Source organism: Mustela putorius, unplaced genomic scaffold (genome assembly GCF_011764305.1).
Source record: "Mustela putorius furo isolate JIRA1106 unplaced genomic scaffold, ASM1176430v1.1 tig00001161_pilon_pilon_pilon, whole genome shotgun sequence".
Taxonomy (NCBI): domain Eukaryota; kingdom Metazoa; phylum Chordata; class Mammalia; order Carnivora; family Mustelidae; genus Mustela; species Mustela putorius.
Genome location: NW_025421602.1, coordinates 232,412 through 260,360, shown reverse-complemented (window position 1 = coordinate 260,360; position 27,949 = coordinate 232,412). Strand labels below are relative to the sequence as shown.

The following is a 27,949-nucleotide window of genomic DNA, read 5'->3' as shown; positions in this document are numbered from 1 at the left end:
TGTTACCTTTTATGTTGTCGCTTTCCCTTCTAGGGCACACTCTGGTGGAGTGAAACAGTTTGACTGCTGCCTCCAGAGAAGCATTTACAAGAATGAGTTTGAGTTGACATGTGTGGGACCTAGCCAGGTAAGCAGCTGATAGCCTGCTGCACCAAAATCTCCTTCTGGACACTGCCACAGTGCCAAATTGAACCCCTGGCAGAGCTGTTCTGGAGAACAGAGTGTATCAGGCAACTCTTTGGCAACTTTCCTGCTATAGCCCTTCCCGTTTATTGTAAGAAAAGATTTAAACACCAAATTGAAGGGGTACAGAGATCGCCACTTCCATCTTCCTGGTTTAAAACTTTACTACCTGGGGCACCTGGATAGCTCAGTCTTAAGTGTCGGACTCTTGATTTCAGCTAACGTCATGATCTCAGGCTTGTGAGATCAAGCACCCCGAGGGGCTCCACGCTGGGCATGGAGTCTGTTGAAGATTCTCTCTTTCCCTCTCCCTCTGCCCCACCCGTGTCTCCATCCCTCTCTAAAACAAAACAGAAAAAGCTTTATTACCTGTATGTTGTTAACTGGAGAGTTTAGAATTACGCAGGTGCATGACATTGCTTTAGGGCCTCTGAACTCACCGTGTATGACATTGCAAAGTAATTTCTTAGTTCCTGAGCCCACTTTTCTGTTTTCTCTCCCTTTTCCTTTTTTCCTTCCATTTATTATTCATTGCTTCCTTCATTCTTTTTCTCTTTTTTAAAATTTTGTTCACTTATTTGACAGAGTGTCCGCATAGGAGCAGGGAAACGCCAGAGGGAGAGGGAGCACTCGGATATGGGGCTGAATATGGGGCCTAATCCCAAGACCGCAAGGCAGATGCTTAATCAGCGGAGCTACCCAGGCGCCCCCTCTTTTTTTTTTTTAAGATTTTATTTTTAAATAACTGTACACCCCACATGGGGCTCAAACCCACAACTGAGATCAAGAGTCGCATGCTCCTCTGACTGAGCCAGCCAGGCACCCCAGTTCTTTCATTTTCTGTCCATTCTCTATACATGAGCACTGTTAGGACCGAGAATACAAAGATAATTGTCTGTATTCTGTTGTTCCTTAATCAGGATCATTTTAGCAAAGAGGTATATGAAATGACAGTATGATCAGTATATACCACGATGAAGTAATCACAAAGATTTTCACAAGAGGTACTGGAAGGTAAGGAGAGTGATTAGTTTTACCCCGTATGTATTATATATTAGCATTGAAGGAGATAATCTCTGATAACATTTTGTATATCGTAAAGCACTGTGTGAATGGGAGGTGTCATTTTTACCAACAAGAGCCTAGGCTAAGTGAGGAAACAAGAGACTACCTTTGTTTAACACTGTAGAGGTAGACACGGCAGGTTCACCCCTCTTTGGGGTTGAGGGAAGCCTCAGGGAGCTCAGACTTGTACCTTACCAAGGTGATTGTGAAGAACCTGTCATCGGGGACCTGGGTGGTACTCAAGTCACACTATGGCTACGAGGTGGAAGAGGTGAAAATCCTCAGAAAGGAACGTTACCTGGTGGCCCACACATCAGACATGCTCCTGCTGGGGGACCTGAACACTAATCGCCATAGTGAGGTAGGAATCCCAGGCGAAGGGGCGGGGAATGGAGCATCGTGAGCTGCTACTTCCTGGGAGCCCGGGTCCTTAAGGGGGAAGATCTCTAAGGAAAAGCTCTAAGATGCTGGCGTTGGGGACCTGGTGGACCTGGGAGTGAGACCCTGGAGATTTAGAATCCTGGAATGGGAATTCCCACTGTTGGACTGTTTTTACGGCATCTCTCAGAAGCCTAGAAGCCTAGGGCAGAATGTGACACAGCACCCCACTTGTGGAACATCAGGGCCTTCCTACACTCCTTCTCTCTGACCCCTACCCTGTCCTTCTCTCAGCGTTGTCCTGGATACTTACCCACATTGTTCTTATGTCCTCTCCCTCTTTTACGGGTGGCTTGGCAGAGATCTGGTGGCAATGAGAAGTATTTCTTTGGAAATGAAAATGTGAGTAGAGCTTGATTGACTGACCATCACATCTCAGTCAACCTTCTAGCTAAGAGAGAGCAGAGAAAGAAAGGAGGGCGAGATAGGCAGAGGAACAGAATAAAGAGAATAGTGGGGGTCACTTTGCACTGGCGAGACATCTCCCTCTACTACTGTTGACCGTGCAGACTTCCTCATGCAAACTTCCCACCACGTGACAGTCCCTTCATCCCCAGGTGTGCATGATCTTCAATGCTGGAGAGCTAACCCCGGTGGAATATGGGCGTCATGATACCTTGGGTTCTGTGCGTACTGAATTCATGAACCCCCACCTCATCAGGTAACCCCACAAGGTACTCTAAATTTTTGAAACCCAAAAGAAGTCCCTTCTAACCTCTAACTCCTGTATCCTCAAGATTAATCTAAAAACTTCGTCCCCTATGGTACTTTGGGCCCTTGCTCAACATCCCGATGACCCAAGTCCATTCTGCCTTACCTCACCCTTCGTGTTTCAGTGTCCGTATTAATGAGCGGCGTCAACGAGGGATGGAAGACAATAAGAAATTGGCTTATCTTGTCGATGTTAAGACTATTGCTATCGGTAAGCCTCTCTCATAATTCTGATAACAAAACAGGGGTTTATAGATGCTTCCATATCACAGGGGTATGTAGAGTGGAGAATGCAGGAATCTGAGAGGCACCAGGTAAATGTATGGCCCTGCTCTCACAGGCCCATCCTCACAGAGGATGTGGGAAGTGTTCTAATCCATGTGTGCGAGTCTGTGTCTAGCTGTAGAGATACACATATACTGTTACGCATATCAGCTTGTCCCTGTAATTCTTCATGTTCTTTAGGCATGTACCTTAGGGCTAGGAATTGTGAACTGTAGAGCAGAACCATCAGTAAATTTTTGAACTTTCCTGTTTAGACTTAGGGCATAGGATAATGGACTGTTTGAACCAGAAGGGGACTTATTTTCTGTAGAGTTTGACATTGGTAGCCAGTGAGGACAAAATTTATTTGAATTTCACAAGTGTTCACATAAATAAATAGATCTTATTTTACATATTAGTAATTTACTCTGGGGACACGTAGGTGGCTCAGTCAGTTAAGAGCCTGCCTTCGGCTCAGGTCATGATCCCAGAGTCCTGGGATCAAGTCCCACATCAGGCTTCTTGCTCAGCAGGGAGCCTGCTTGTCCCTCTGCTTTCTGCTCTTCCTGCTTGTGCACTCACTCTCTCTGACAAATAAATCAGTAAAATCTTTAAAAAAAATTAACTGTATCATGAAATGTTTCAAGCATAGAAAAATGTATTTAGAGCAGCACAGTATTCCCTATGATGTATAGAGAATAGCATATCCATATAGCGTCGTTAAGAACAAGGGTCTAGAGTCAAACGTCCCCACTTCTGCAATTATACCTGTGCGATCTTAGGTCAGTTTCTTAACCTTTCTGTATCTCAATTTCCTCATCCACAAAATGGGGATAAAAATCGTACCTACCTTATATGAAAAGCACTTAGACTAATGTCTGGCAAATAATAAGCAGTTAATAAATGTTAGCTATTAATAATATTATTGTTACTTGTGTACCAATTCCTAGGTTTTTTTTTTTAAGATTTTATTCATTTATTTGACAAATGAAGATATCAAGTAGGCTGAAAGGCAGGCAGAGAGAGGAGGAAGCAGGCTCCCCACTGAGCAGAGAGCCCGATGCAGGGCCCGATCTCAGGACCCTGAGATCATGACCTTAGCCGAAAGCAGAGGCTTAAACCCACTGAGCCACCCAGGCGCTCCTAGTTTGTGATTTTTGAGGTCTCGTTTAAGAAGTTTCCCTGGGGCACCTGACTGACTGAGCTAGAGGAGCATGGGACTCTTGATCTCAGGATCGTGAGTTTGAGCCCCATGATGGGTGTAGAGTTAAAGAAAGAAAGCAAGAAAGAAAATTTTTAAAACAGAAAAGGTTTCCTACTCCCTCCTATATTTTAATATTTTTAGATTTTGCTTTTCACCTGGAATTAATTTTTGTGCATAATGTGGGTGTGGCTCATATTTTACTTTTTCCATGTTGAACCGTTTATTGGAAATCCGTTCTGTACTCACAGATTCGTAATGTCCCCTCTTATAAATCAAGTTTCCAAATACATATGGGTCTGTTCTTAAGATACTTTTACAGTTCATGAGCTTTATGTTTCACATCCACCTGTTGAGTTGTAATGGAAATGGTGTAGTGTGGCGGCCCATGTTCCAGGGGCAGTAATGAGCTATGAGACTTTGGACAAGTCATCCCACTACACAGGGCTCGTCTTCAATAGTATACAACATAACAGAGTTCTTCTCTTACCTTTTTTCATTAGTGACCCCATGAGGATCTAATTAAAATCATAGATCCAGGGGTGCCTGGGTGGCTCAGTTGGTTAGGCGACAAGCAGGGCAAGTACCAGGAGGCAGAAATGTGAGCCGTGTCCCCAGAGGCGGCGTGCGGGGAGAGGGGTGCGTCTGAAGATGCTCGCCGTCTGCCTAGAGGGCAGTGATGCAGGAGTCTGGGTCAGGAGGCCCCGGGTTTCTCTCCCCTTCCCAGGCTCTAGGTGACAGTGGAAGAGCCTGATCTTGCCATCACCATGTTCAAAAAGCACAAGCTGGATGATGATATGATCCGCCTGGTAGGGAAGCACCACCCAGATCTCCTCAGTGACACACACCTACGCCTGGGCAAGGTGAGCCCTTCTCTGGTCTCGGCCATCTCTTCCCCAAACAGGCCCCACGTCCCCCTCGCCCCATCCTGACCCTCCTTTCGCCAGGAGCTGGAGGCTGAAGGCCGACTGCAGGAGGCCGAGTATCACTACCTCGAGGCTCAGGAGTGGAAGGCAACAGTGAACATGGACCGGTCCAATGGGCTTTTGGAGGAGGCCTACTGGGTAAGGAGTCCAGGTCACTCTGGGGACACGCCTGTCCCTCTTCCCCACTCTCAAGTGACGCATTCTGAACTGGTCCTGGGTCTCTTTGAAAAACACCCATACCAACAGGCAAAATTTCACATGCGGTAGGAGGGGTCTGTGGACTACCTGAAGTCCATCCTTGGACCCTGAGCAGGCTATGGCTAATAGACCCCAATACTGAGCCGTATCCCTGTTCTAGTAGAAAGACCTGACCTTTGTCAAAGCTGCAGTCCAGTCAGAGAGGGGAAGGGAGCAGCCCTGTGGCCCTGCATGGGAGGATTGCCAAATGGCTTTGCTTCACAGGTTCCCAAGGCTCACAGAGGAGCTGATGCCCACAAGCACGTGGCCTATCTGTGGGCAAAGAGCCTGGGAGGAGCATCCTCAGTGAGACTGCTCACTAAGCTCGGACTCCTGGCAGCTGCCGTGGACCACGCCACCGACAACTGGTGAGGCCCCACGGCTTCTCTCCACTGGACCCTTTCGAGACAGAGCCTCTACATAGACAAGGAAAACGGCTGTATAGCTGAGAAGTGTTTCTGAAAATGGAGGCAGGAGTGAAGAAATCCTTGGAAGAACGTGATGGAGAGGCAAGGAGTGATTCAGTAGCTCTGTCCCTGTTCCCCGGGGCCTCAGAACAGTGTTTAGCTGTTCTAAGAAGATGGAAAGTGATCCGCGTTTTTCCTTCTTTTTCAAAAAGACCTTTTTAAGCAATTACTATAGCCAGTGTGGGGCTTGAACTCAACCCCAGATCAACGGTCCCTCATTCTACAGACTGAGCCAGGCAGGTGCCCCAGAGAGAAGAGCTTTTAAAGTGAAGGTGCACTAAGCCAGTAATTGACTTCTGAGTAACAGAAGTGGGCTTCTGTTAAATGCAAAAAGAGCTTTTCTTAAGCAAATGTAACAAAGACCAGTAATAATCCTGCATGGAGTCAGATGGCTGAGGGTAGTCAATGTTTTAGAGAGACAGTTTTTCTGCTAGTATAAATGTGGCTCAGGAGGAAGTGGTGGAGAACCCAGAGCCCTCGCTCCCGAGGCAGAGTAGTGCTGGGAGGCTCACTGCGGTCCCCTGCCTCGCGCCCATCCCATTCCTTTATGCCCACTGGTCGCAGGAAGCACAGGCTTTTCCAAGTGTCCCCTGACCCCGTCCTCCTTTACGTGTCTGTGTGCTTCTGTGTCACTTCACATGGGTTGTCTTCTCAGTCTGTCCTTTCCCTCCCCTTGCCCCGTCTCTACCCTATTTTTCTCTTGCCCTGCGCCGCCTCTTATAAAATGAAAGTACTGAGTAGGCAGACCTTACCTACACCTTCCATTTCAGCTCATTTGAATTTGCTTTTGAACTCTCCCGGCTGGCCCTCAAGCACAAAACCCCTGAGATGCATCTCCGACATGCTCTGTACCTGGAGGATGAGGTATGGATGTGCTCCTCCTCCCTTGCTTTTAACCTGGACCTCCTCCTGTCTCCCGGCTGCCATGATGGCAATCTGCTTCTGATCGTGTGCGGCTGTCCTTCTGTCCCTACAGGGTAAATTTGAAGAGGCCGAAGCTGAATTCATCAGGGCTGGTACGCCCAAGGAAGCAGCCCTCATGTGAGTTACCCGTCAATTCCTTACACCCGTCAATTCCTTACACCCGTCCTCCCAACCGCAGCCCCAGGACCTGGCATGGCCACCTTCACCTGAACCTAGTACCAATAAATCTTCTACCCCCTCTGATATGGCTCTCTGTCTCCCACTATTGAGGCCTCAGTCCTGTGCTAAGCCTCCCCTGTGTCCTCTTCTGGGAGCAGGTTCGTCCAGAACCAGGCCTGGGAGGCAGCTCAGCGTGTGGCCGAGGCCCGCGATCCTGACACTGTTGCCGAGGCGCTTGTGGGGCAGGCCCGGGGGGCCTTGGAGGAGAAGGACATTCAGAAAGCAGAAGGGCTGCTGCTTCGGGCCCAGAGACCGTGCCTGGCCTTCAATTATTATAAGGTAGGGCACCGGATTCAGGACCATGACGGGGAGGGGGAGAGAGTGTAAGAACCCACAGAGCACTACACTAACCAATACTACTGGGAAAGATCCAGAGAGTTAGCACTGGAGAGGGGGAAGGAGACAAGGAGGAGAAGAGAGGTGCAAGGACCTAGGGATCCGTGGCCCATAGTATAGAGCACCTGTGTGGCAGTGGGAAGGTGTCGTGCCGGCCTCTGCCTTCCTGATACCTGGAAATCTGAGCAGGAGGCTGGATTATGGAGCGACGCTCTGCGGATCTGCAAGGACTATGTGCGGGGTCAGCTGGAGGCTCTGCGGGAAGAGTATGAGCGGGAGGCTACCAAGAAAGGGGCCAGGTATGACGCCAGGAAGCAGCAAGTGTGGGCAGGGCTGGAGCTTGGGTCACAAGGTGTGCACGGGATAGGCCACGCTGCCCAGCTTGTCCTGGTCACGTGTACTCTCATCTCAGGGGCATGGAGGGGCTCGTGGACCAAGCTCGCCAGTGGGAGCAGGCTGGAGAGTATAGCCCTGCTGTCGACTGCTACCTCAAGGTGCGGGGCTCAGGCAGCAGCAGCCTGGAGGAAAAGTGCTGGATGAAGGTGAGGCGGGCTCCACCCTTCCTGGCCGCCCACTTCCCGGACCGCCCTCACAGCCAGCATTCCTCCTCAGACATTGCTTTTTCCTCCTGGGCCTCTCATTTTCGCTCAGGCGGCAGGTACCTGCTGAGTGCTTGCTAGATGCTAGAGCCAGAACTAGGAAAACTATAAAAGGGGATCTGAGGCAGAACGCCTAACAGACTGAAATTGGGGGAAGTTGGACACCACTGTGGCTCAGCTGATTGAGTACCTCGGTGAAGATAAAGGATGTGATTTGAAGTGGAGTTCAGAGGCGGGTGAGGTCTCCACTGAGAGGGAAGGAGGCTCTGTGAGGGAGGGGGCAGACCTGGGACCAGAGCTGGAAGGGCAAATCCAGAGGCCGGAGCTGGGGCCAGAAGGAAGCCAGGAAGAAAGCAGAGTCTCCTCCTCTACATAGAAGCTCCTAAAGAGAAGAATCTAGCCGGTTAAGCCAAGTCAGTAGGTTTCATCAATTCCTAAACATATATATAATCACATTTTATTATCTTAGAAATTGGGTTGCATATCAAGTTTTATATATTTTTTTAAAATTTCATTTATTTATTTGACACAGAGAGAGAGATCACAAGTAGGCAGAGAGGCAGGCAGAGAGAGAGGGTGAAGCAGGCTCCCTGCTGAGCAGAGAGCCTGATGCAGGGCTCCATCCCAGGACCCTGAGATCATGACCCAAGCTGAAGGCAGAGGGTTAACCCACTGAGCCATTCAGGCGCCCCTGCATGTGAAGTTTTAAATGATATATCTGGGGTACCTGGGTGACTTGGTGGGTAAAGCATCTGGGACTCTTATTAATTTTCCGCTCAGCACATGATCTAGGATTGTGAGATCAAGTTCTGCATTGGGCTCTGCACTGGGTGCGGATCTGCCTTAGATTCACTCTTCTTCTCCCTCTGCCACACCCCACTCGTGCTATCTAAAACAAAGTAAATGATGCATCTTTGATTCAGAGAAATATGGTATTAGGAGTTTGAGGTGGATGTGGAGTCAGAGCTGCAGATCCTAGGTCTCAAGGTCTGCATCTGCCTGGCAGCTTCCTAGGGGGCTGAGGCTGGAGTAAGTCACGTGACACAACTCCTTCCTCTGAGACCCCACCAAGGGAAGCTGTAGGTGGGGTTTAGAGCCCCAAACATGGCTTCAGGGCCCCTTCCTCCTGTTCCATCCCTTTGCGCGACACCCAATATCCCTTCAGCCTCCGTTCCCCCCTCCAGCATGAAGAGTGGGCTGTCTAGGTGGAGATCTATTATCGCCCCTTTATTTACTTAGAGAAATTACAGACCCATTCCCGCCCTCCCTTCCCCCAGGTAGAGCGGCATAGAGGCTCTGATTGCTGAGGGTGCTGGTATCAAAGGCAGTGGCCAAGCTGGAAAGAAGCCACAAAAGGGGCAGGTCGGTGAAGGCTTGATCCAGTCAGTGAATAATGGGGACGAATCTCTTCTCATGTGTTAGCTGCAGGCCTCTAAACTTGGCCTGTTTTGGAGTATTTTGTGTGTGGTCCCTAGGAGACGTGTTTGAGGAGCCCTTGCAATCTTCAGACAGACCATGTCTGAGCCTCTTCCTGGGGCAGCTGTGTTGGAGTCTCTCCTTAGCGGGACTGTGATGGGTTCTCGCAGAGAGATGCGTTTTCCCACACCAACTGTACTGGCCTCTTTCTAACTGGCTCTGCTCAGAATGACTGTGTCTGTTCCTCTCAGAGGGACTACAGTGAGTTCTCTCTGAGGAACTGCGACCACTCCTCTCTAGGGCCTGTGCTGTCTTCTCTCAATAGGGCTGAGTCCTCTCACCTCCAAGACACGGAAATGGGTTTTCCCACACGAACTATACTGGCCCCTTTCAAATTGGTTCTGTTGGCCCTGCTCAGATTGACTGTGTATGTTCCTCTCAGAGGGACTACAGTGAGTTCTCTCTGAGGACCTGGGACCACTCCTCTCAGAGGGCCTGTGCTGTCTTCTCTCAATAGGGCTGTGTCCTCTCACTTTCAAGGGACTAAGATGGGTTTTCCCACACCAACTGTACTGGCCCCTTTCAGACTGGTTCTGTTGGCTCTGCTCAGAATGACTGTGTCTGTTCCTCTCAGAGGGACTGTGTCCATTTCTTTCAGAGGGACTACAGTGAGTTCTCTCTGAGGAACTGCAACCAATCCTCTCAGAGAGCCTTTGCTGTCTTCTCTCAATAGGGCTGTGTCCTCTCACCTCCAAGACGCGGAAATGGGTTTTCCCACACGAACTGTACTGGCCCCTTTCAAATTGGTTCTGTTGGCTCTGCTGAGAATGACTGTGTCTTTTCCTCTCAGAGGGACTGCGTCCATTTTTTTCAGAGGGACTACAGTGAGTTCTCTCTGAGGAATTGTGACCACTCCTCTCAGAGGACCTGTGCTGCCTTCCCTCAGTAGGGCTGTGTCCTCTCACCTCCAATACACGGAGATGGGTTTTCCCACACCAACTGTACTGGCCCCTTTCAACATGGTTCTCTTGGCTCTTCTCAGAATGACTGTGTCTGTTCCTCTCAGAGGGACTGTGTCCATGTCTTTCAGAGGGACTACAGTGAGTTCTATCTGAGGAACTGTGACCACTCCTCTCAGAGGGCCTGTGCTGTCTTCTCTCAGAAGGGCTGTATCCTCTCACCTCTAAGGGACTGTGATGTGTTTTCTGAAAGAGACTGCGACATCTCCTCTCACAAGGACTGCGACATCTCCTCTCACAGGGACTCTGATGGCTTCTTTCAGAAGAACTGTGATGTCTCCTCCGAGGATGACTTCGATGGCGCCTCTCAGAGGGACTGCGATGGCTCTTTTCCGAGGAATTATATGGCGTTCTCTCCCTTATGATGCTATGGTGGTTTTGCTTCGTGGGTGTGAGTTTCTCTGTTAGGTGACTGTGTGAGGTTCTCTTAAGGGAACCGTGTAGATTTCTCCCTCTGGCCTGAACTCTGGTTCCTATTTTGGAGCTCTTGGACTCCTGGCTAGAGATTTCACATCTGGTAGAGCTTTTGTTACCTTTGCTGCTGTTGTCGTTTTGAACAATGACCACAGCCTGTCCAACTGAAGTGGTTTTGAAAATAGCACTTCTTTGGGAAACTATGGGCTTGGGTTGTTGCGTATGTCTATGTTGGAAGGAGCTACCTCTTTTTGGTTGATGAGCTGATGTGAATTGCTGTATTTCTTCCCATAACATCTTCTCCTGCTTAGTGGTTATGTCTGTTCGCTTTAGCTTACCAACTGACCTCCTATCTCTTTTGATATCTCTTGATGAGGAATAATCTCTGGCTTTTCGTTTTGGATGGTGCTTTTTGCTTGAACACAAATGGTCTGGCCTTGACGTGTCCTCAGGCTTCTGTCCAGCAAAAGCCATAGTTCTGCATGCTCTCTGGAATGCTTGCTTTAGACCTTGAAAAAGCCGTTGAATGAATTTGGGTTTGGAGGATTTCTTAGGTTGTCTTTTTGAAGAGGCAGTAGTAGTGTCTGAGATGCTCCATTCCTCTTCCTTCTTTCTTAACTGGTCTGGTAAATCCCGAGAAGAACTCCGTATTGTGGTTCTACCATTTCTGCAGAACGTTGTGTTTTGTGTTCTGCCTCCCGTAGTGATACTTTTCTTTGGGTATTTTGAACTACGGGTCTTTTTGGTTCTCCTTTTAGCCCATGTTTCATCCTGATCGGTTTCAGAGTCACTCTCTGGTAGAGAGTGAACTGGAGTAAACTCATAGTGCCCTGGCCCTCCAATTATCGTCTTTCCTGCTAGGGCAGGGCTTCTAGACTGTCTTTGCCTGATGTGGACTTGTACAGGAGCAGGAGACTGGGAAGATACAGACCGGAAATCCATTGTAGAAGTAGGACTCTTGGAAGCTCGAGTATAGGCTTTAGCTTTCCTTAGTGGTAGTGATATAGAACTCCTTGGTGTGATGGATCTGTCTCTTCTGTGGTACTTTGGGACTTGGGATCTTTTCCTAGTTTGCAACCTAAAGCCAAAACTCACCTTAATCTCTCCATGGTTTTCGGGAGTACTTACAAGGTGGAGCTGTGGGTAGATAAGAAGGTAAGACCCCAAAGTGCCCTGTAATTGATGACGGCAATTAAGTCCTGCACATAGGCCACACTGTAGGCAGAAAGGGTATTTTAAAACCACACCTGAAGTTAGAGGTGGAGGTACATTGGGGGGTATCTGACTCCTTAACAGTTTTGCTGCTATTTTTAGCCGCAGATCTTGTAGCAACTGGAACTGTTCTGACAAGTCAGTCTTGGCCTGGGGAAGATAACTTGGCTTGAGACAGTGTTGGGGCTCAAAAATCCTTGTCTGTGAACTCTGTGAGGTCTTACTCTCTTCCATTGGAACAGAATCTTTCCTAGTAAAACGTATATTGAAGGAAGACTCTAAATTTACTGGCACAGGAGGCTGGCCCTCTGTACATGAAACAGGCATGTGCTGAATGACTTCCTGGGATATATCACTAAGCTTCGAACTTTTCTTTATTTTCGCACTAGCCCCAGAGTGTTGCTGTATTATGGAGGACATGGAGCTACGTGTCCACATCCTTAAGGCTCTTCTTTGTTCTTGACCATGATAGGAAGTGTGTCTCTGAATGTAGTTTTCAGGCACTGAAGTCTGAGAAATACTACTTTGACTCTTCTCTAGTAGGCTCTTGGAAAGTTCCATCAGTTCCGCAGGAACCCCAAATAAATTCTGAATAGATTGACAGATATCTGCAGTGGCTCTTTCCGGTAAAGATGTTTGAGAACAAAGGTTCCTTTCCATGGTGGTTCCCAAGACATTCCCTAACACTAGCATCTTGGAGAGGTATTTTCTGGGTAATCGTTGTCTCCAGGAGTGATTCTCCCAGACATTCTGTTGTCTGCTGAAGACAGACCCGTTCAGGCCTCTTTGAGTTCCTGATCCTGACTGGAAGGTCCTAGATGGTGATCTCCAGCTTTGCAGTGGATGTTGGGATAGGCGCTGGAGTGAATTCTCTAGCTTCTCCACCTGCTTCTTATCAGTCCTCTTAGATACGACACCCACTCCTGGGATCTCAAAATGTGGCATTTCTACAATGTGACCTATCTCATCAGAGGGTTGATTGTGAAGGGACAAGGGAAAGGTTGAAGTTTGTATCATAGTAGGGTCTATAAAGGATTCTTCAGACTGCAAAATATCTGTCCCAAAGTTATTTATATCCAAGGCCCTTGACACTTCTGGCATCTCCAGATCACAAAGGCTTCCTAATTCAGATGCTTCGACAGAGCTTGAGATGAGCGAGTTTGAAGAGTTCTGTAGAAATCTAGAGAAAGAATTCCCTATTTGTAACTCCTCTCTTGACATAAAATCCTCAGATTCCCTATTCTGATATATCTGTACTAGATTCAAATCCTCACATTCCATGATTTGAGGAGGCCCTATTTTTACCCGCATTCCTTTCACAGCCTGAAGCCCTTGTTCATGAGTGAACACTGTCGATTCCTCCAAAGAAAATGCTGGCTGTGAGAGTGATTCTGACGATTTCTCTTCGATATTTGGCCTCACAGTTAGTCCTACCATTTCTTGAAGATGTGGCCTTGGGAAGAAATCCAAACAATCCATTACTTCAGTAGCTGATCCTAAGGAGACTCCTATTGGTTCTACAATCTGAGGAATTGGTGGTGGTGCTAATTCCTCAGATTTTACAATTTGAAGTGGTGGCCGTGGGATTAAAAGAGTCTTTACAATTTGAAAGCCTGTCAACTTCATTCTATCCAAAATCTGGTGTGTTGGCTCTGTGGTTAATTCCTTTGATTTTATACTTTGCAACCATAGCCCTGAGGTAAACTCAGAAGGTCTCACATCTTGTACTTTTGGAGTCAGTTCAACATAGTCTACCATTTGAGAGGTTTCCCCCCGGGTGTTTAATGGTACAGACTTTACAGCATGAAGTGGTGGCCCAGGAGACACTTTCACATATTCAACAACTTTTGGGGGGCTTCTTGAGGTTATTCCTATTGGTTGAGCAGCTTGAAGCTGTGTCTTTGTACATCCTGTGACTTGATGGAGCAGCTTTGGACTAATCCTCATAAGCTCTGTAATTTGACCCTGTAGTCCTGGAGCTATCTGTGAATATTTCATACTTTGATTCTGTGACTGTGTCAGCCCCATTGGTCCATCCCCTTGCTGCCGTGTGTCAGATGTGAGCTCTACAGGTTCTGCATGTCCAGTAGCTTGACGTGTCTGCCTTGGGGACAAATCTAAAGATTCCTCCCTTTGAAGCCACTGCTTAGAGGTTGAACCCACAGATTCAGGAACTGGATATCTTAGCCTTGGTGTCATCTCTGAAGATTCTGGGACATGATGTAATGACTCTGTAGTCAGTGCTTCTGATCCTTCCCTTTGCAGTCTTTTCTCGGAGATCGCCTCCGCAAATTCTAGTGCTTGAGGATAGGGCCTTGGAGCGCTCTCTGTATATCCAGTGGTTTTACTTATTGGCTTTGGGGTCATGCCAAGGAATTCCTTCTCTGTTGGCCTTGCTTTGGGAGTCAACCCTATAGTTTCTGTAGTGTGATGCTTGGGCTCTAGTGTCATCTCTTCAGATCCTGTAACTTCCTGCACTGGCCTTGTATAGGATTCCCCCGAGTCCTTAACTTGAGGCCATGACTGAGAGAGCAACTCGAGAGTTTCTGGGATTTTCTTTAAGGTTAATCCTAAGGTTTCAGAGCCTTGATTCCTTAGCACAGGAGTCAGATCAACAGATTCTGGGGCTTGAAGATCTAGCCTTAGAGGCACTCCTGAAGATTCCGTGGTTTTACTTGTTGACTTTGGGGCCAACCCCACAGATTTTTCTACAGTTTCATTGCCTTGATAGGCCAACCTTTCTGTGGTATGATACATTGGTACTGAAATCACATTTACAGATTTGGAGACTTGATGCTTTGGTGTTGGGATCACCAAATTCACAGATTTAGGGACTTGAGGCTTTGGTGTTGGGATCATCTCTGCACCTTCTACAAATTGATGCCCCGGCCTAGGGATTATCTCCGAGGAATCTGTGATTTGATAGCTCCTCCTTGGAGTTAGTACCTCAGATTTTGTTCTTGGAAGCAGTGACCCCGGTAGTAAGTCTACAGATTTCATATCTTGTTGCAGAGATGCTGAAGACAATGCCACATGTTTTATACTTTGCAACTTTGCTTCTGGAGTAAACTCCAAAGGTTTCTCACCTTGTCGCTGTGATTCTGGAGACAAACTTGAAAATTTAACACTACGCACCATGGGTCCTGGCATGAACTTCTTAGTTGGCTCTGGTGCCAACACTGTTGGTTTCATACTTTGCCATCCTGAAGTCAACTCTTGGCAATTCATACCTTGCTGTGGGGACCCTGGTGTCAACCCCACCGATTTCACATCTTGAAAACATAGTTCCGGTGCAAAGACCTCAGAATTAACACTTGGTGACCTTAGGCATGAGGGAAACCCTGAAGAATTAGCACTCGGAGGCTGTAGCTGTAGCTTTGACTTCAAAGATGTCACATCTTGAGAACATGGCTCTGATTCAAACACCATAGATTTCTGCCTGAGGCAAGAAATCAAAGCCTTAGAATTCACATCTTGAGGTTGTGGCCCTGGATTCAACGCCAGAGATTTCACATCTTGAAAACACACCTTTGGTGCAAACACCACAGATCTCTCACTGTGCTGCCTGAGGTGTGAGGGCAACTCCCCAGAATTCATACCTTGAGCATGTGGCCCTGGATTTAACGCCACAGGTTTCACTTTTGTAAAACATGGCTCTACTGCAAACATCTCACATTTCAAGTCCTGCAGCAGCTCAGAGCCTGAAGCCAGTTTCACAGAATTTCCACCACAAGACACTGGCTCTTTGTTGGTCTTCACAGACTTTACATCTTCAAGCAGTGGCTTTGGTAAAAATAACACAGATTTCATACCATTCAGCGAAGAGCCTAAAGTGAACACTGAGTGCACAACTTGTTGCTGGGACCCACAGTGATTCTCCAAAAACTGGATTTCTGGAAACTTTGTCCCTGGAATTAACTCAGAAGATTTTACACCTTGCAAATGTGGTCCAGGGCTGAACAGAATAGATTTTGTACCTTGATATTGTGACGTAGGATCCAAGTCAGAGGGTTTCATGCCTTGCATCTCTGGGTCTGGATTAAACTTTATAGCATTTATGCATTGAAGTTCTGACCCAAAAATTCAAATCAGAAGAATTCACACCTTGCAGCTGTGGGCCACAGTTTAATTCTTGTGATGTTATACCTTGAAACTTTGTCCCTGGACTCAATTCGCATTTCACATTTTGTAAATGTTGCACAGGGTCGAACATAAGAGATTTTATACCTAGAACTTCTGACCCCAGATTCAAATCAAAAGATCCCATACCTTGAAGTCAACTCAAAAGACTGTATACCTTGCATACCTTGCAAAGGTGGCCCAAGTTCATACCCCATAGTATTAGACATTGTCATCCAACTCCAAAGAATTTACACACTTCGTCTGTGGCCTTGCATTCCATAGGTGCTACAGCAAGAAACTTTGACCCTGGAATCAATTCGGATTTCAAATCTTGTAAATGTGGTTCAGCCTGAACACCATAGACGAACTTTGATTCTTGGACCCCGGATTCCCCTGAGATCCTGGACCTTGACCTTTTGTCCCTGAAGTCAATTCAAAGGACTGTACACCTTGCAAAGGTGGCCCAGGTTTGCACCCCATAGAATTTGCACATTGTAATTTTGGCTCTGGATTCAACTTAGAAGAATTTACACACTTCCTCTGTGGCTCAGGGTTGCATTCCATGAGTGCTACAGCAAGAAACTTTGACCCTGGAAACAATTCGGATTTCAAATCTTGCAAATGTGGATCAGGGTTGAACACCATAGTTGTCTCCCTAGGGGTCTCTGACCTCAACTCAGAAGACTTTGTACCTTGAAGTTTGGAAACTGAAGTTAATTCAGAAGGGTTTATACCTTGCAAGGGTGGCTCAGATTTGCATTTAACAGAATTTACACACTGAAGTTTTGGTTTTGAAATAAATGCAGAAGAATTCACATCCTGCAAAGGTGGCCCAGGGCAGAACACCTGGGGTTTTATACCTCGAGGCTCGGATCCAGAATTCAACTCAGATTTTACACCATTCAATGGTGGGCCGGTACTGAATGCCCTAACATTTCTACACTGAAGCTGTGGGGCTAGATTAAATTCAGAGGATTTCCTACCTTGTAATTTAGGATGATGCTTCGTTTCCAGAACTGGCTCATATGGAAGCTTCCTGTCTGTGCACAACTCAGGTTTTATCTCTTGTAACTGTTGCCCTGGATTGAACTTGAAGGATGGCATACCTTGAAGCCTTGATCCCTGGCATAACTCAGAGGATTTAACATCTTGCCACTGTTGCTCAGGATTGGATTCCTCAGATTTCACATCTTGGAGATTTGTCTCTTTGCACAATTCTGAAGATTTTATATGTTGCCAATGTGGTCCAGGGTTGTGTAGCACAAATTTCACACTTTGAAGCTCTGGCCATGGTTTCAACGTAAAAGACTTCTCTTCTTGCCGCTGCTTCCCAGCATTGAACTCGGAAGATCTCACATTGCCAATCTTTGATTCCAAGGCTAACTCAGAGGGTTTTGCGACCTGGAACTCTAGGTCCTGGTTGACCTCTGTGGTTTTCATTTGAAGCTTTACAGACTCAGGAGATTTTGCACCTTGCAACGTTGCCCCAGGGCTGAATTTCAGAGATTTCATGCCTTGAATGTGTGATCCTGGTGTCAACATAGGCAGTTTCCTATTTTGTAACCGTGGGACTGACTCAAACCCCAAAGATTTCACATCTTGGGTCTTTGCACCTAGAGTCAATTCAAGAGGTTTCATGTCTTGCCACGTGGGTCTGATAAGGAACTCCACAGATTCTCCACTTTGAAGCTTTGTTTTTGGTGTTAACTCCGAAGATGGCACACCTTGTAACTGCAGAACCGGTTTTAAGTCAACAGATTTCAAATCTTGGAGCCTGCACTCTAGCATCAAATCAGATTTCTCACCTTGTCTCTGTGGTCCGGGGTTGAACTCCACAGATTTCACACCTTGAAGCTTCCTCCTCTGAATTAAATCAGATTTCCCACCTTGTAGCTTTGGACCGTGGTTGAACTCAGAGGGTTTCACTTGTTGAAGTTTTGACCCTGGGATCACTTCAGAAGATCTCATACCTCGCAAGTGCGATCTAGAACCAAATCCTGCCGATTTTTTATCTTGAAGTTTTATACCCATGATCAATTCAGAACATTGCACGTCTTGTAACTGTGGGCCTGCTTTCATACCTGAGAACTTCCTCTCCAGGGTCAGATCAGAAGATTTCTCCCCTTGTGTAACTTTGGATTAGCTTTCAGTTCTGCAGATTTCACACCTCCAAGCTTTTCCCTTGGGATCACTTGTGAAGATTTCCCATCCTTCAAGTGTGGTCCAGACTTGAAATTCATAGATTTTATATCTTGAAGCTTTATACCCATGATCAACATAGAAGATGTCACATCTTCCAACTGGGGGCCTGACTTGAAGTCCATGGACTTCACTTTTTGAAGCTTTGTCCCCTGTATCAATTCAGAAGATTTCACACCTCTCAGCTGTGGCCCAGGTTTGACATTCACAGATTCCACATCTTGAAACTTTGTTTTTGAGATTAATTTAGAACATTTCTCTCCTTGAAACTGTGAGTCAGGGTTGAACACCACCTGCACATTTTGAAGCTTTGATCCAAGGGGCAGGTCAGAAGATTTCACAACTTGCACCTGGGGACTGGGACAGCTTTCTTTATGTTTTACATTTTGAAGCTTTGTCTTTGAGGTCCTTTTGGAAGAATTCACATGTTGTAACAATGGCCCAAGGTTGAAATCTGTACATTTGGTACCTTGAATCTTTGTTCCTGTGATCAGTGTAGAAAATGTTATACCATTCAACTGTGAACTTGGATTTAACTCAGTAAATGTCTTATCTTGGGACTTTATCTCAGGTGACAACTTAGAAGGTTTTAGATCATGCCACTGTGACCCAGAGTTGAAATTCTCAGATTTCATACCTTGAGGCTTTGTCTGAAGAGTCAATTCAGAAGACTTTGTGCTTGCCAAGTGTAGTGGCGAGAGTTCAATTCTCTACTTGTATTGCTTTGTAATTGTGACCCTTGGCTTAATAGCCCAGATTTCACACCAGGAAACTGTGGACCTTCCATAAGCACCAGAGACTTCACACCCTGAAGCTGTGCTCCTGGGGATGACTGTAAGGGTCTCACTTCTTGAAGCTTTGGTTTTGCAGGCAGTTTAGTAGATTTCCTATCATGCATGCAAAGCCTAGATTCCAGTGGTATAAATTTTATATCCCAGAGCTTTGACCTTGAAGTCAGCTCACATGATTTCTCACTTCTAACCTGTCGACAAGGTTTCAAATCACAGTCTTGAAGCTCATGTTCCTGGAGTGATGCCGAAGATTGTTTATCTTGGAGCTTTGGCCTTGGAGTTAATGTAGATGACTTTCTATCTCTGAACTGTATCAAAGGTTTCAACCCTAGAGGCTTAACACCTTGAGACTGTAACCCTATAGACTTCACACCTTGGAAATCAGGTCCTGGTATCCACTGGATACACCTCACTCTTTCCAGCTGTGGCTCTTTTTTGAACTCAGTAGTCTTGACGTCTTGAAGCTGTGGCTCTGAGGTTGATGCGAAAACCTTCCCTTTTTGCAGCTGTGTTCCTGCGTGCACCCCAGAGGTTTTCATGTTCTGCAACCGTGGCACAAGGTTGAACTCTGTATATATCACACCTTGAGATTTGGACCCGAGAGTCAATTCAGATGACTTCACATCTCTTAACTGTGTCGAAGATTTCAACCCTACAAATTTAACACTTGGAGACTGTGACCTGAGATTGAACTCTACAGATTTCACAGCTTGGAACTTAGGTTCTGGGATCCACTGAATGCATCTCGTACTTTCAAGCAGTGGCTCTTGTTTCAACTCAATGGTTTTTACACAAAGCTGTGGCTCTGAAGCTAACTCTGAGCCTTCAATCTGGTGCAGTGGTGCCCCTGGGGTCAACTTAGGAGACTTTGTGCTTTGCAGCTGAGGTTCAAGTGGTTCAGGCTTGAATTCTTTAGGTTTTAAACCTTGAATATTTGATTCTGGAGTCAAGTCTGATCTCATACTTTCCAACTGTGACTCAAAATTGAGGCCTACTAATTTTTTACCTTTAAATTTTAGCTCTGGAGTTAACTCCAAAGACAGCCCATCGTCCGACTTAGCCCCTCTCTGCAACTGCTCTGAATTCACACATTGATGCTCTGGAGAGATTACAGATAGCGTGCCATCCTGTTCTGGCCCAGACGTTAAATTCATGAGTGCTGTCTCTGGAAACTGTTGCCTTGGGGCTAAATCCACAGTTTTTACTCCTTCAAACTTTGATCTTCTGGTCGCTTTCACAGATTTTACTTCCTGCTTGTTTAGCCTCGGGGTCAACTTTACAGATTTTGCACATTGCGGCTCTGAATCTCGAGTTTCCTCTACAGATTGTAAACTTTGATGCTTTAAACACGGGGTACTGTCGACCAATTTACTATCTTGGGTTTGTGGCTCTAAAGTCGGTTCCTTGGGTTTCACACCTTGCAGTTCAGACCCTTGGAGCAATGGCCCTGGTGCAAAAGGCACAGCTTTCTCACCTTCCATCTTGGGCTCAAATTTCAATTCCACAGTTTGCACATCTTGCAGTTGGGTTCTTTGGACCAACTCCACAGCTTTGGAGTCTTGAATTCTTGCATGCAGAATCCTGTCAGAAGTTGTACCTTGAAGCTTGGTATCGTGGGTGCTTTTCACAGGTTTGGCATATTCTACCCATGGCACTGTGGTTATCTCCATAGATTTCTCACCTTCCAGCTGTGGACTAGGGGTTAGCAAAGTAGATTCCATACCTTTTAGACCCTGTCCTGTAGTTAAGACCACGGGTTTCACATCTTTCAGCTCCGAGGTCAACAACTCAGATTTGACACCTTGAAGTTTTGAGTCTGGGGTCAGCTCCATTGGTTTCATACCCACCACACCTGGCCCTGGTGGTAAATGTGAAAATCGGACACTTTGCAAATGTGGCCCTGGGATCAGTTTCACACCCTGAAGCTGTGCCCCCTTAGTCAATTCCTCTGATATTATACATTGTAGTATTGGCTCTTGTACCAGCTTCTCAGATTCTACCATTCCAGTAGTAGCTGGCTGTTGGATTAAGTTCACATATTCCACATCTTGTAATTGTGGCTCTGGATGCAGCAGCATAGACTTTACTCCCTGGAACTGTGGCTCTGGGGTCAATGCCGGAACATGTTCTTTTGGTCCTGTGATAAGTAAGTTGTTTGTCCCACCACTACTGGGGATGACTCAGGGGTTAACTTGACAGATTTCAAATTTTGCATTAGTGACACTGATTTCTCATATTGCATTCGTGGTCCTAAAGTCAACTCCAGGGATCCTCTTACTGAATATGGTGGTACTGGCATCGTCTCCTGGATATTTTCCACTTGAGACAATGCCAACCCAAAAGGTTCTGTGTTTTTGTATTCTGACTTTAGGGGTATCTCTGAAGGCTCAGTAACTTGAAGGTGTGGCTTTAGAGTCATTTCTGTAGATTCTGTAACTTGACCTGTTGGTTTTGGTGTTAATGCCACTTGGAGCAAAGCCCCAGAAAAGAGCCGTGCAGTTTCTGTGTCTTGATGGCCTGGCCCCAGAGTCATCTCTGAAATATTCTGAAAACATGGCCTGGGCATCATCCCAGTAGTTCTTGTGACTTGCTCTGGGATTAATTTCACAGATTCCTCCTCTTGTGGCCAGGTCTCAGAAGTTAACTTTATGGATGCTGTGTCTTGACGCCGTGGTCTAGAAGTTGGACCCAAAGACGCCGTTGCTTGTAAATGTGGTTCCAAGCTTAGTTTCCTCGATTCAACATGTACGTGTGTTTCAGGAACCAACCTCTTAGATACTTCCAGTGGTACACTTAAATCCACAACTTTATTGCCATGCATTAACGGACCTAGAGTTAACTCCTCAGGTTTTGTACTTTGGGGCTGTGGTTCTGGGGTCAGCGACCCAGATTTCACACCTTGAAATTGAGGTTCTGGGGCCAACTTCTTATAGTTCATAAATTCTGAATACGGCCCTAGATCCAGATGAACAAACTTCATACTTTGGGACTCTGGGTTCAACACGTCTGGATTCATTCCTTGCATCTCTGATCCTGGTACTAACTCTGGAGATTCTTTTATTATGTGTTGAGGCATTCGAGTCTCCAAGGCCTTTACGCCTTGGAGCATTGTCTCAAGAGCACCTTGGAATGGCACTGAGTTTGCCTGCATAGATTCTGAAGTCTGGTTCAATGGCCCTGGAGTACTTAAAGATGATTGTGTCAACTCCAGAGATTCTTTCCTGTGGTGACAAGGGTCGGAAGTCAACTCTACTTCTGCTCCTTGATATCCTGGCTCTGGGATCATTCCTGAAGATTCCAAAGCTTGATGCCATGGGGTTAATCCTTCAGGTCCTGTGGCTTGATGATTTGACTTGAGGTTCAGCTCTGCAGATTTTACTGCTTGAATGTGTGCCCTTGAGATCAGCTCCTCATATTTCATACTTTCCACCTGTGTTTCAGGAATCACATTTCTACATTCTACCATTTGAGGAAATTTCACATCTTTAAGCAATAGTACTGGGGCTGTTTCCTGAGATCTTTCATCTTGTAACCATGGCTTTGGGGCAAACTCCATGGATTTCTTCTCTTCCTGGGTTGGTCTTAGGATCAGCTCCACAGCTTTTGTATCTGAAAACTTCAGCGGTAGGGCCAAATGAACATATTCCAGACCTTGCAACTGTGGACTGTGGGTCAAATCTAGCGATTTCCTATTTTGAAACTGTGGTGCCTGGGCTAACTCAGCAGATTTTCGACTTTGTTGTTGTGTTCCTAGGGTAAAATGAATAGATTTCACACCTTGAAGCTGAGACCTTGGTGCTAACTGTACAGAATTCCCACTTTCCAGCTGTGAAATAGGAGCCAACTCATTAGATGTTACAATCTGCAGTTGAAGTTCTGGGGCCAATTCTCTAGGGCTCACAATTGGGATCAGCTGTCCATATTTCACCATCTGTGGGACCGAACCTGGAGTCATGTCTACAGATGTTACATTGTGCAGTGCTGGGGGTAACGTCATAGAATCCACAGTCGTAAGTTGTGGCACTGGCTTCTCCCCCAAATATTCTGCACCTGGAAGTAGAGATATGGTGGTCATTACTGCAGATTTTGTGACTTGATGCAGTGACTTTTGGCTCATTTCCTTAGATGCTTTTCTTTGACCCAGTGATCTTGGGACTGTCCCTAAATGTTCCATTATTTGATGATGTGACAATTTTGAATCAGTCAGATTTCTGGTTATGGGGTCAGAAGCCGACCCCATAGTTTCCATCATTTGATGGCTTTGCCTTGGACTCGTCTCGGAAGATTCTAAGATCTGATGCCATGGGGTCAAACTTGGAGATTCCATGACTTGATGAGGTAGCCCTGGGGTTAATGCTGTAGTCTTTGTGCCTTGAACATATGGTTCTGGAGTCAACTCCACAGAGTCTCGCACTTGAATCCATGACCCAGGAGTCAACTCCAGAGGTTTCCTGACTTGAGATACTGGCCTCGAGGTCAAATCCTGAGTTTCTGCAACTTGTGATTGTGGTCTTATGATCATTCCCATGGATGACCCCAGTGCTACTGGACTTACCTTTAAAGAACGTATGGATTGATGTGATGACATTGGAATCGTCCCTACTGATTCTGTGACTTTAAGTGGTCGCTTTGGAGGTAAACCCACAGATCCTACAAAACTCCAGGTGGATCAATAGTAGGAGGAGAGCTAGAAGATGTCAAACCAACTGATCGAGCTGCTCCTGGGGCCAAAGTTGCAATTTCAGACTGTGAATCTCCAGATTCTATAACATGTGACCGTGCTGGTGGAATTATTCCCACGAAATCCATAGCTTGTAATAGTGCCACTGGACTATGACTTGAATCCATGACTTGAAGCAATGCTGCAGGATTTACCGTCACATTATCTGTGACTTGATTCAGTGGACTGGCGGTCATCCTGGATCCCATAACTTGATGCTGAGCACTTGGTTTAGTGACTTGATATGATGGTTTAGTGCTTACACTCACTTTTTTTGGTCATTTCCATTGGTTTCCCAACTTTGTCTGGTGGCTGTGTGAACAAGCCCACAGATTCTATCACTTCTGAATGTGATTCTGGGATCATCCCCATTGCATCCATGACTTGAAGTAATGCTAAAGGAGTTACCTTGATGCTCTCTGTAACTTGACATGGTAGGTAGCCTGGGGTCAATTCCACATTAGTCATGTGGGACTTATGCTGCTGAATCCCTTTTTCCAGAAGACCTAGGACCCTCTGTTCTATATTAAGTTCTAGAACATGTTTTGGCTGCTCCTGCAGTCCAGTGGTCTTCTCTGGAATTACGTCAGCTCCAAAACTTTTGGGAAGCGGAGTGCCCAATGATGTAGCTAAGGGCCTGGATTCAAGGATTTGCGGGCCATCCCCAAGTTGTGACTGCTTACCTGGGATAAGTGACTGTGAAATTTTTGTTTCTGTTCGATTTAATCCAGATTCCACTCCAATATTCAAATGGAGCTGAAATGATGGACAGTTTGGGAATTTATTGTAGAGACTTTGTTCAGTGCTTTGATGAATGGGCATAGATACCTGGATTTGAGGTTTCTGTGGTTCGGGAACTCCTCCTTGTGCCTCAGTTAAATAATTCAGCATTGCCCATGACTCCCTCACCGGCAGAGGCACTGTTTGTTCCCTCAAAGTATAAACCTTCCAAGCCATATGTCCCTCTAACTCCCACCTAGCCAAAGGAGAGAGCAGGATTGGAGCCCACCCCGAGAATCTTGGTCTTGCCTTGGTGAAAATAAAATCTGGCCCATGATCCAATGTCAAATGACTCTTGCTCTCTCCCCCACTCATTGTTTTTTCTTGTTGGCAGAGATCTGGGGATTCGAACACAGAGTTGATCAAAGAGTTTTGGGATCTTAAGGGCGAAGGAGCTGCCAAATTCTGTAAAAGTTTTGATTTCCCAAACCCTGAGAGCTGAAAAGGAGGCTGGGCTGTGCCCTGGTTCCTGAACATGGAAGACTGGTTTTTGGGTAAAATAGGTAAACTATGGCTCTGGATTTGCCGGGTTGTTCCTTTAGAAAAGACGGGAAGGTGGGACAGTCTGGAGTTGCTGCATAATGATCCGGAGGAGCTGCTGTCCTTAGGAGAAAGTTTTGCTTTCTTACAGCCACAACAGGGTAGAACAGGCTCCTGAGGCACAAGCACAGAGGAGGTGGAGGAAGAAATCGTGTCCTGTGATTCAGGCAAACAGAATTCCTTAAGAGCTGATCTAGGAAATAAAGAAAAGTTTCCATTTGCTTTGGGGCAGGAAAAAGTAGGAAAAGGGAAAGGTAATGGCTATTTCATATGTGAAATATTTTGTCCTGAGGGAGAACAATAACAACAAAAGAGGTTGTCTTCCCCAATCTCAATTACTTATGTAAAGAATTCCTCTACGAGGAGGAGAGGAAGGTATGGGTCTCCATTCCAATCAGAAATGATCCATGGACTAAACCTTTGGACCCAGAATTTATGCCCACTGCCCAAACTAAGTAAATAAGCAACCAACTAACAATCTCTCTTTTCCCTCTCTTTTTCCCTCCCTCTTTCCCTCTTTCCCACCTCCCTTCTTCGGTCTCTTCCTCCCTCCCTCTTAAAAGTTCTACCACCTTTGGGGCATCTGGCTAGCTCGGTTGGTAGAGCATGCAATTCTTGATCTCGAGAATTCAATTCAATTCAAGTAGAGTTTACTTAAGACAAAAACAAAAACTTCCACCACCCAACCTCCTCCCAGAAACGACCTTCCCTGACCTTGCACATTCCAGATGTTGGAAGATCTGTTGAAGACTTCTCTCCATTGACCAGAATGCGTACTCCTGGGCCCATCCCATAGGGAGACCTGAAAATCTGGATACAAGAGTAGGTCAATGTCACTGAAGTGATATTAAAGTACTAGTAAGGAAACCAGTAAGAATAGTGACTTAACTTAGAAAAGGAACAGCTATTATTCTGAAGGAAGTAAAACAGTACTAGGTACCTTTCTCTTAATTGCTACAGAGTTTATCAGTAGAGTAAGCTGAAGAGAGGAGGAATAGATAGTGAAGGTCAACTCTACTCACTGTGTCCCATTAGCTTCGGAGCAGCTCATCCTAAGATTTTCTTCCCACTGGGAAGCTGGGAGCAGAGATAAAGAAGCTTTTAGCACCCTAATTGTTGATACCACCTCTACCTTGTTCCACCCCCTTGTTGTACACATAAGAAAACAAAGGTGAAACCATGCCTAGGATCATTAAGTTAATTAGTGGTAGAGCTCAGACTTAACCCACAGCTCAAGTTTTTATATTTTGAACTCTACTATGCTGCCTTCACCGTGGAGTAGATGAAGCTGTTGGAAAGAGCAGGAACAATCATGCGAGTAGGGAGTTGGGAGTAGGGGAACCAAAGTTCATAACACATATTTTTTCCCCCAAAGGATTCTATCCAGTGCCTATGACAGGGGAAAAAGTTATTGGAACTTCCTGCACCAAACATTAATCTCACCCAATTTCTTTCCTGATACTTTGAGTTCTACACAAAAGGAAAATTAGGCAAGAAAGCATGGGGAAAGGAAGCATAGGAAGAATTATCAATCTGTTTACATCTCTTTGGAAGTTGCTCAAAAGAATCTAGCATCTTTGGAGATGCTAGAAAGAATAAGCACATTTCTTTCATTTACATAATCTTTTTCAAATTCCCTCCCTCAACCTGTTATTAAAGTCTGGAGTCTTAAAGCAGACCCACAGTTGATTTGTCAGTAGCCTTGAGCTGAAGAATCAAGGATAGGATCTTTCTGACCTGTGAGTTTCTGGATCTTTTTGAATTTATGCTTCTTTGAAGTCTAGAGAGGCACAAAGAGAAAAGAATAAAATCAGAAAATGTTCTAGGTTAGAGAATCAAGAGCACATTTCCTCTTACAGACACAAATATTGATCCAGTTGGTGTCCATAACCACAGCACAACTGGCACCACATTCATGTATTCATTGATCATTTAATGAGTGCTTACTAAGTTCTAGGCAGTAGCTTGGGTGCTAGGACTACAAAGGTAAATATGACCCCTGTATTCTGGGAATTCACATTAATAGGGAAAACAGATGTCTAAACACCTAAGTTATAATACAGTGTGGTAAATATAGAGCACATAAACCACATGCAAATAAATATAGAACAGAAACATCTAAATATATTAATAAATAAATTTAAATTTATAGGTACATTAATAAATAAATATATAACAGAAATACAAGCGTCAGAGAATAAAAGGACAGGGATTCACTGCCTGGGAGAGATGGGAAAAGTTACTCAAGAAGTGGCCATTTGTACTGGAGTCTGAAGAATCAGCAGAAAGTTTTTAGGTGAAAAAGGAGCATTCCAGGCAAGTCCAAGGCAACATCCCCAAGAAGATTATAAAGTCATGAGTGTCAGGTGCACATTTGCTAAGACAAAAGCTGAAAATAGAAGTGGAAGCCAGATTTTGCCAAATGATGGAATTTTAATTTTATCCTTTAGGGCAGAATTTCCCGATCAGTAACGTAAATTCCTGAGTTTTTTGCAAGCACGTTCCAAGTCACTTTATTTTTTATTTATTTATTTTTTTAATATTTTTTAAAGATTATTTATTTATTTATTTAACAGATCACAAGTAGGCAGAGAGGCAGGCAGAGAGAGGGGAGGAAGCAGGCTCTCCGCTGAGCAGAGAGCCCGATGTGGGGCTCGATCCCAGGACCCTGGGATCATGACCTGAGCCGAAGGCAGAGGCTTGAAACCACTGAGCCACCCAGGTGCCCCTTCACTACTTTTCTTTAACATTGTGCTAGAAACTCCAACCAGAGCAATTAGGTAAGAAAAGTAAAACCATCCTTTCCTTTGAAGAGGAAAAGTTAAACAATCTCTATCTCTATTCACAAACGACATAATCTTATTTACAGGATATCATAAAGAATACACACGCACACACACACACACACACACACACACAAACCCAATTAGAACTAATAAATGAATTTAGCAAAGTTACAGAATGCAGTATCAACACACAAAAATCAGTTGTTTTTTTTTAGTTGGCTCCATACTGGGCCCAATGGAGAGCTTGACCTCATGACCTAAGATCAAGATAAAGATCAATATCAAGACCTAAGCTGAGATCAAGAGTTGGATGCTTAGGGATACCTAGGTGGTTCAGTCATCAAGCGTCTGCCTTCTACTCAGGTCATGATCCCAGGGTC

The 27,949-nt window shown here is 45.6% G+C and overlaps 2 protein-coding genes across 10 annotated transcripts in view; one reads left to right on the top strand and one right to left on the bottom strand.

Annotated features, from left to right (window-relative positions):
* The window catches only part of LOC123394040 (glucokinase regulatory protein-like), a 73,111-nt gene that overhangs the window by 20,519 nt on the left and 24,643 nt on the right, over positions 1–27,949 (bottom strand). The gene's annotated exons all lie outside the window — the stretch shown is intronic.
* LOC123394041 (intraflagellar transport protein 172 homolog) lies at positions 33–27,949 on the top strand. 9 transcript variants are annotated; one of them, XR_006608817.1, is made up of 13 exons: positions 34–127; positions 1,104–1,197; positions 2,244–2,347; positions 2,523–2,608; positions 4,590–4,725; positions 4,810–4,926; positions 5,251–5,393; positions 6,263–6,356; positions 6,469–6,533; positions 6,734–6,914; positions 7,161–7,270; positions 7,384–7,806; positions 22,498–23,393. XR_006608817.1 is itself a non-coding variant. In XM_045087498.1 (13 exons), exons 5-13 carry the CDS (start codon positions 4,630–4,632, stop codon positions 27,815–27,817), a joined length of 969 nt encoding a protein of 322 aa, XP_044943433.1. In that variant the 5' UTR covers positions 34–127; positions 1,104–1,197; positions 2,244–2,347; positions 2,523–2,608; positions 4,590–4,629; the 3' UTR covers positions 27,818–27,949. The 9 variants fall into 9 exon arrangements, 3 of the variants coding, with proteins under 3 accessions (XP_044943433.1, XP_044943432.1, XP_044943434.1); XR_006608818.1 differs by having other exon boundaries at positions 2,244–2,360; XM_045087498.1 differs by lacking the exon at positions 22,498–23,393 and adding an exon at positions 27,785–27,949 and having other exon boundaries at positions 7,384–7,513.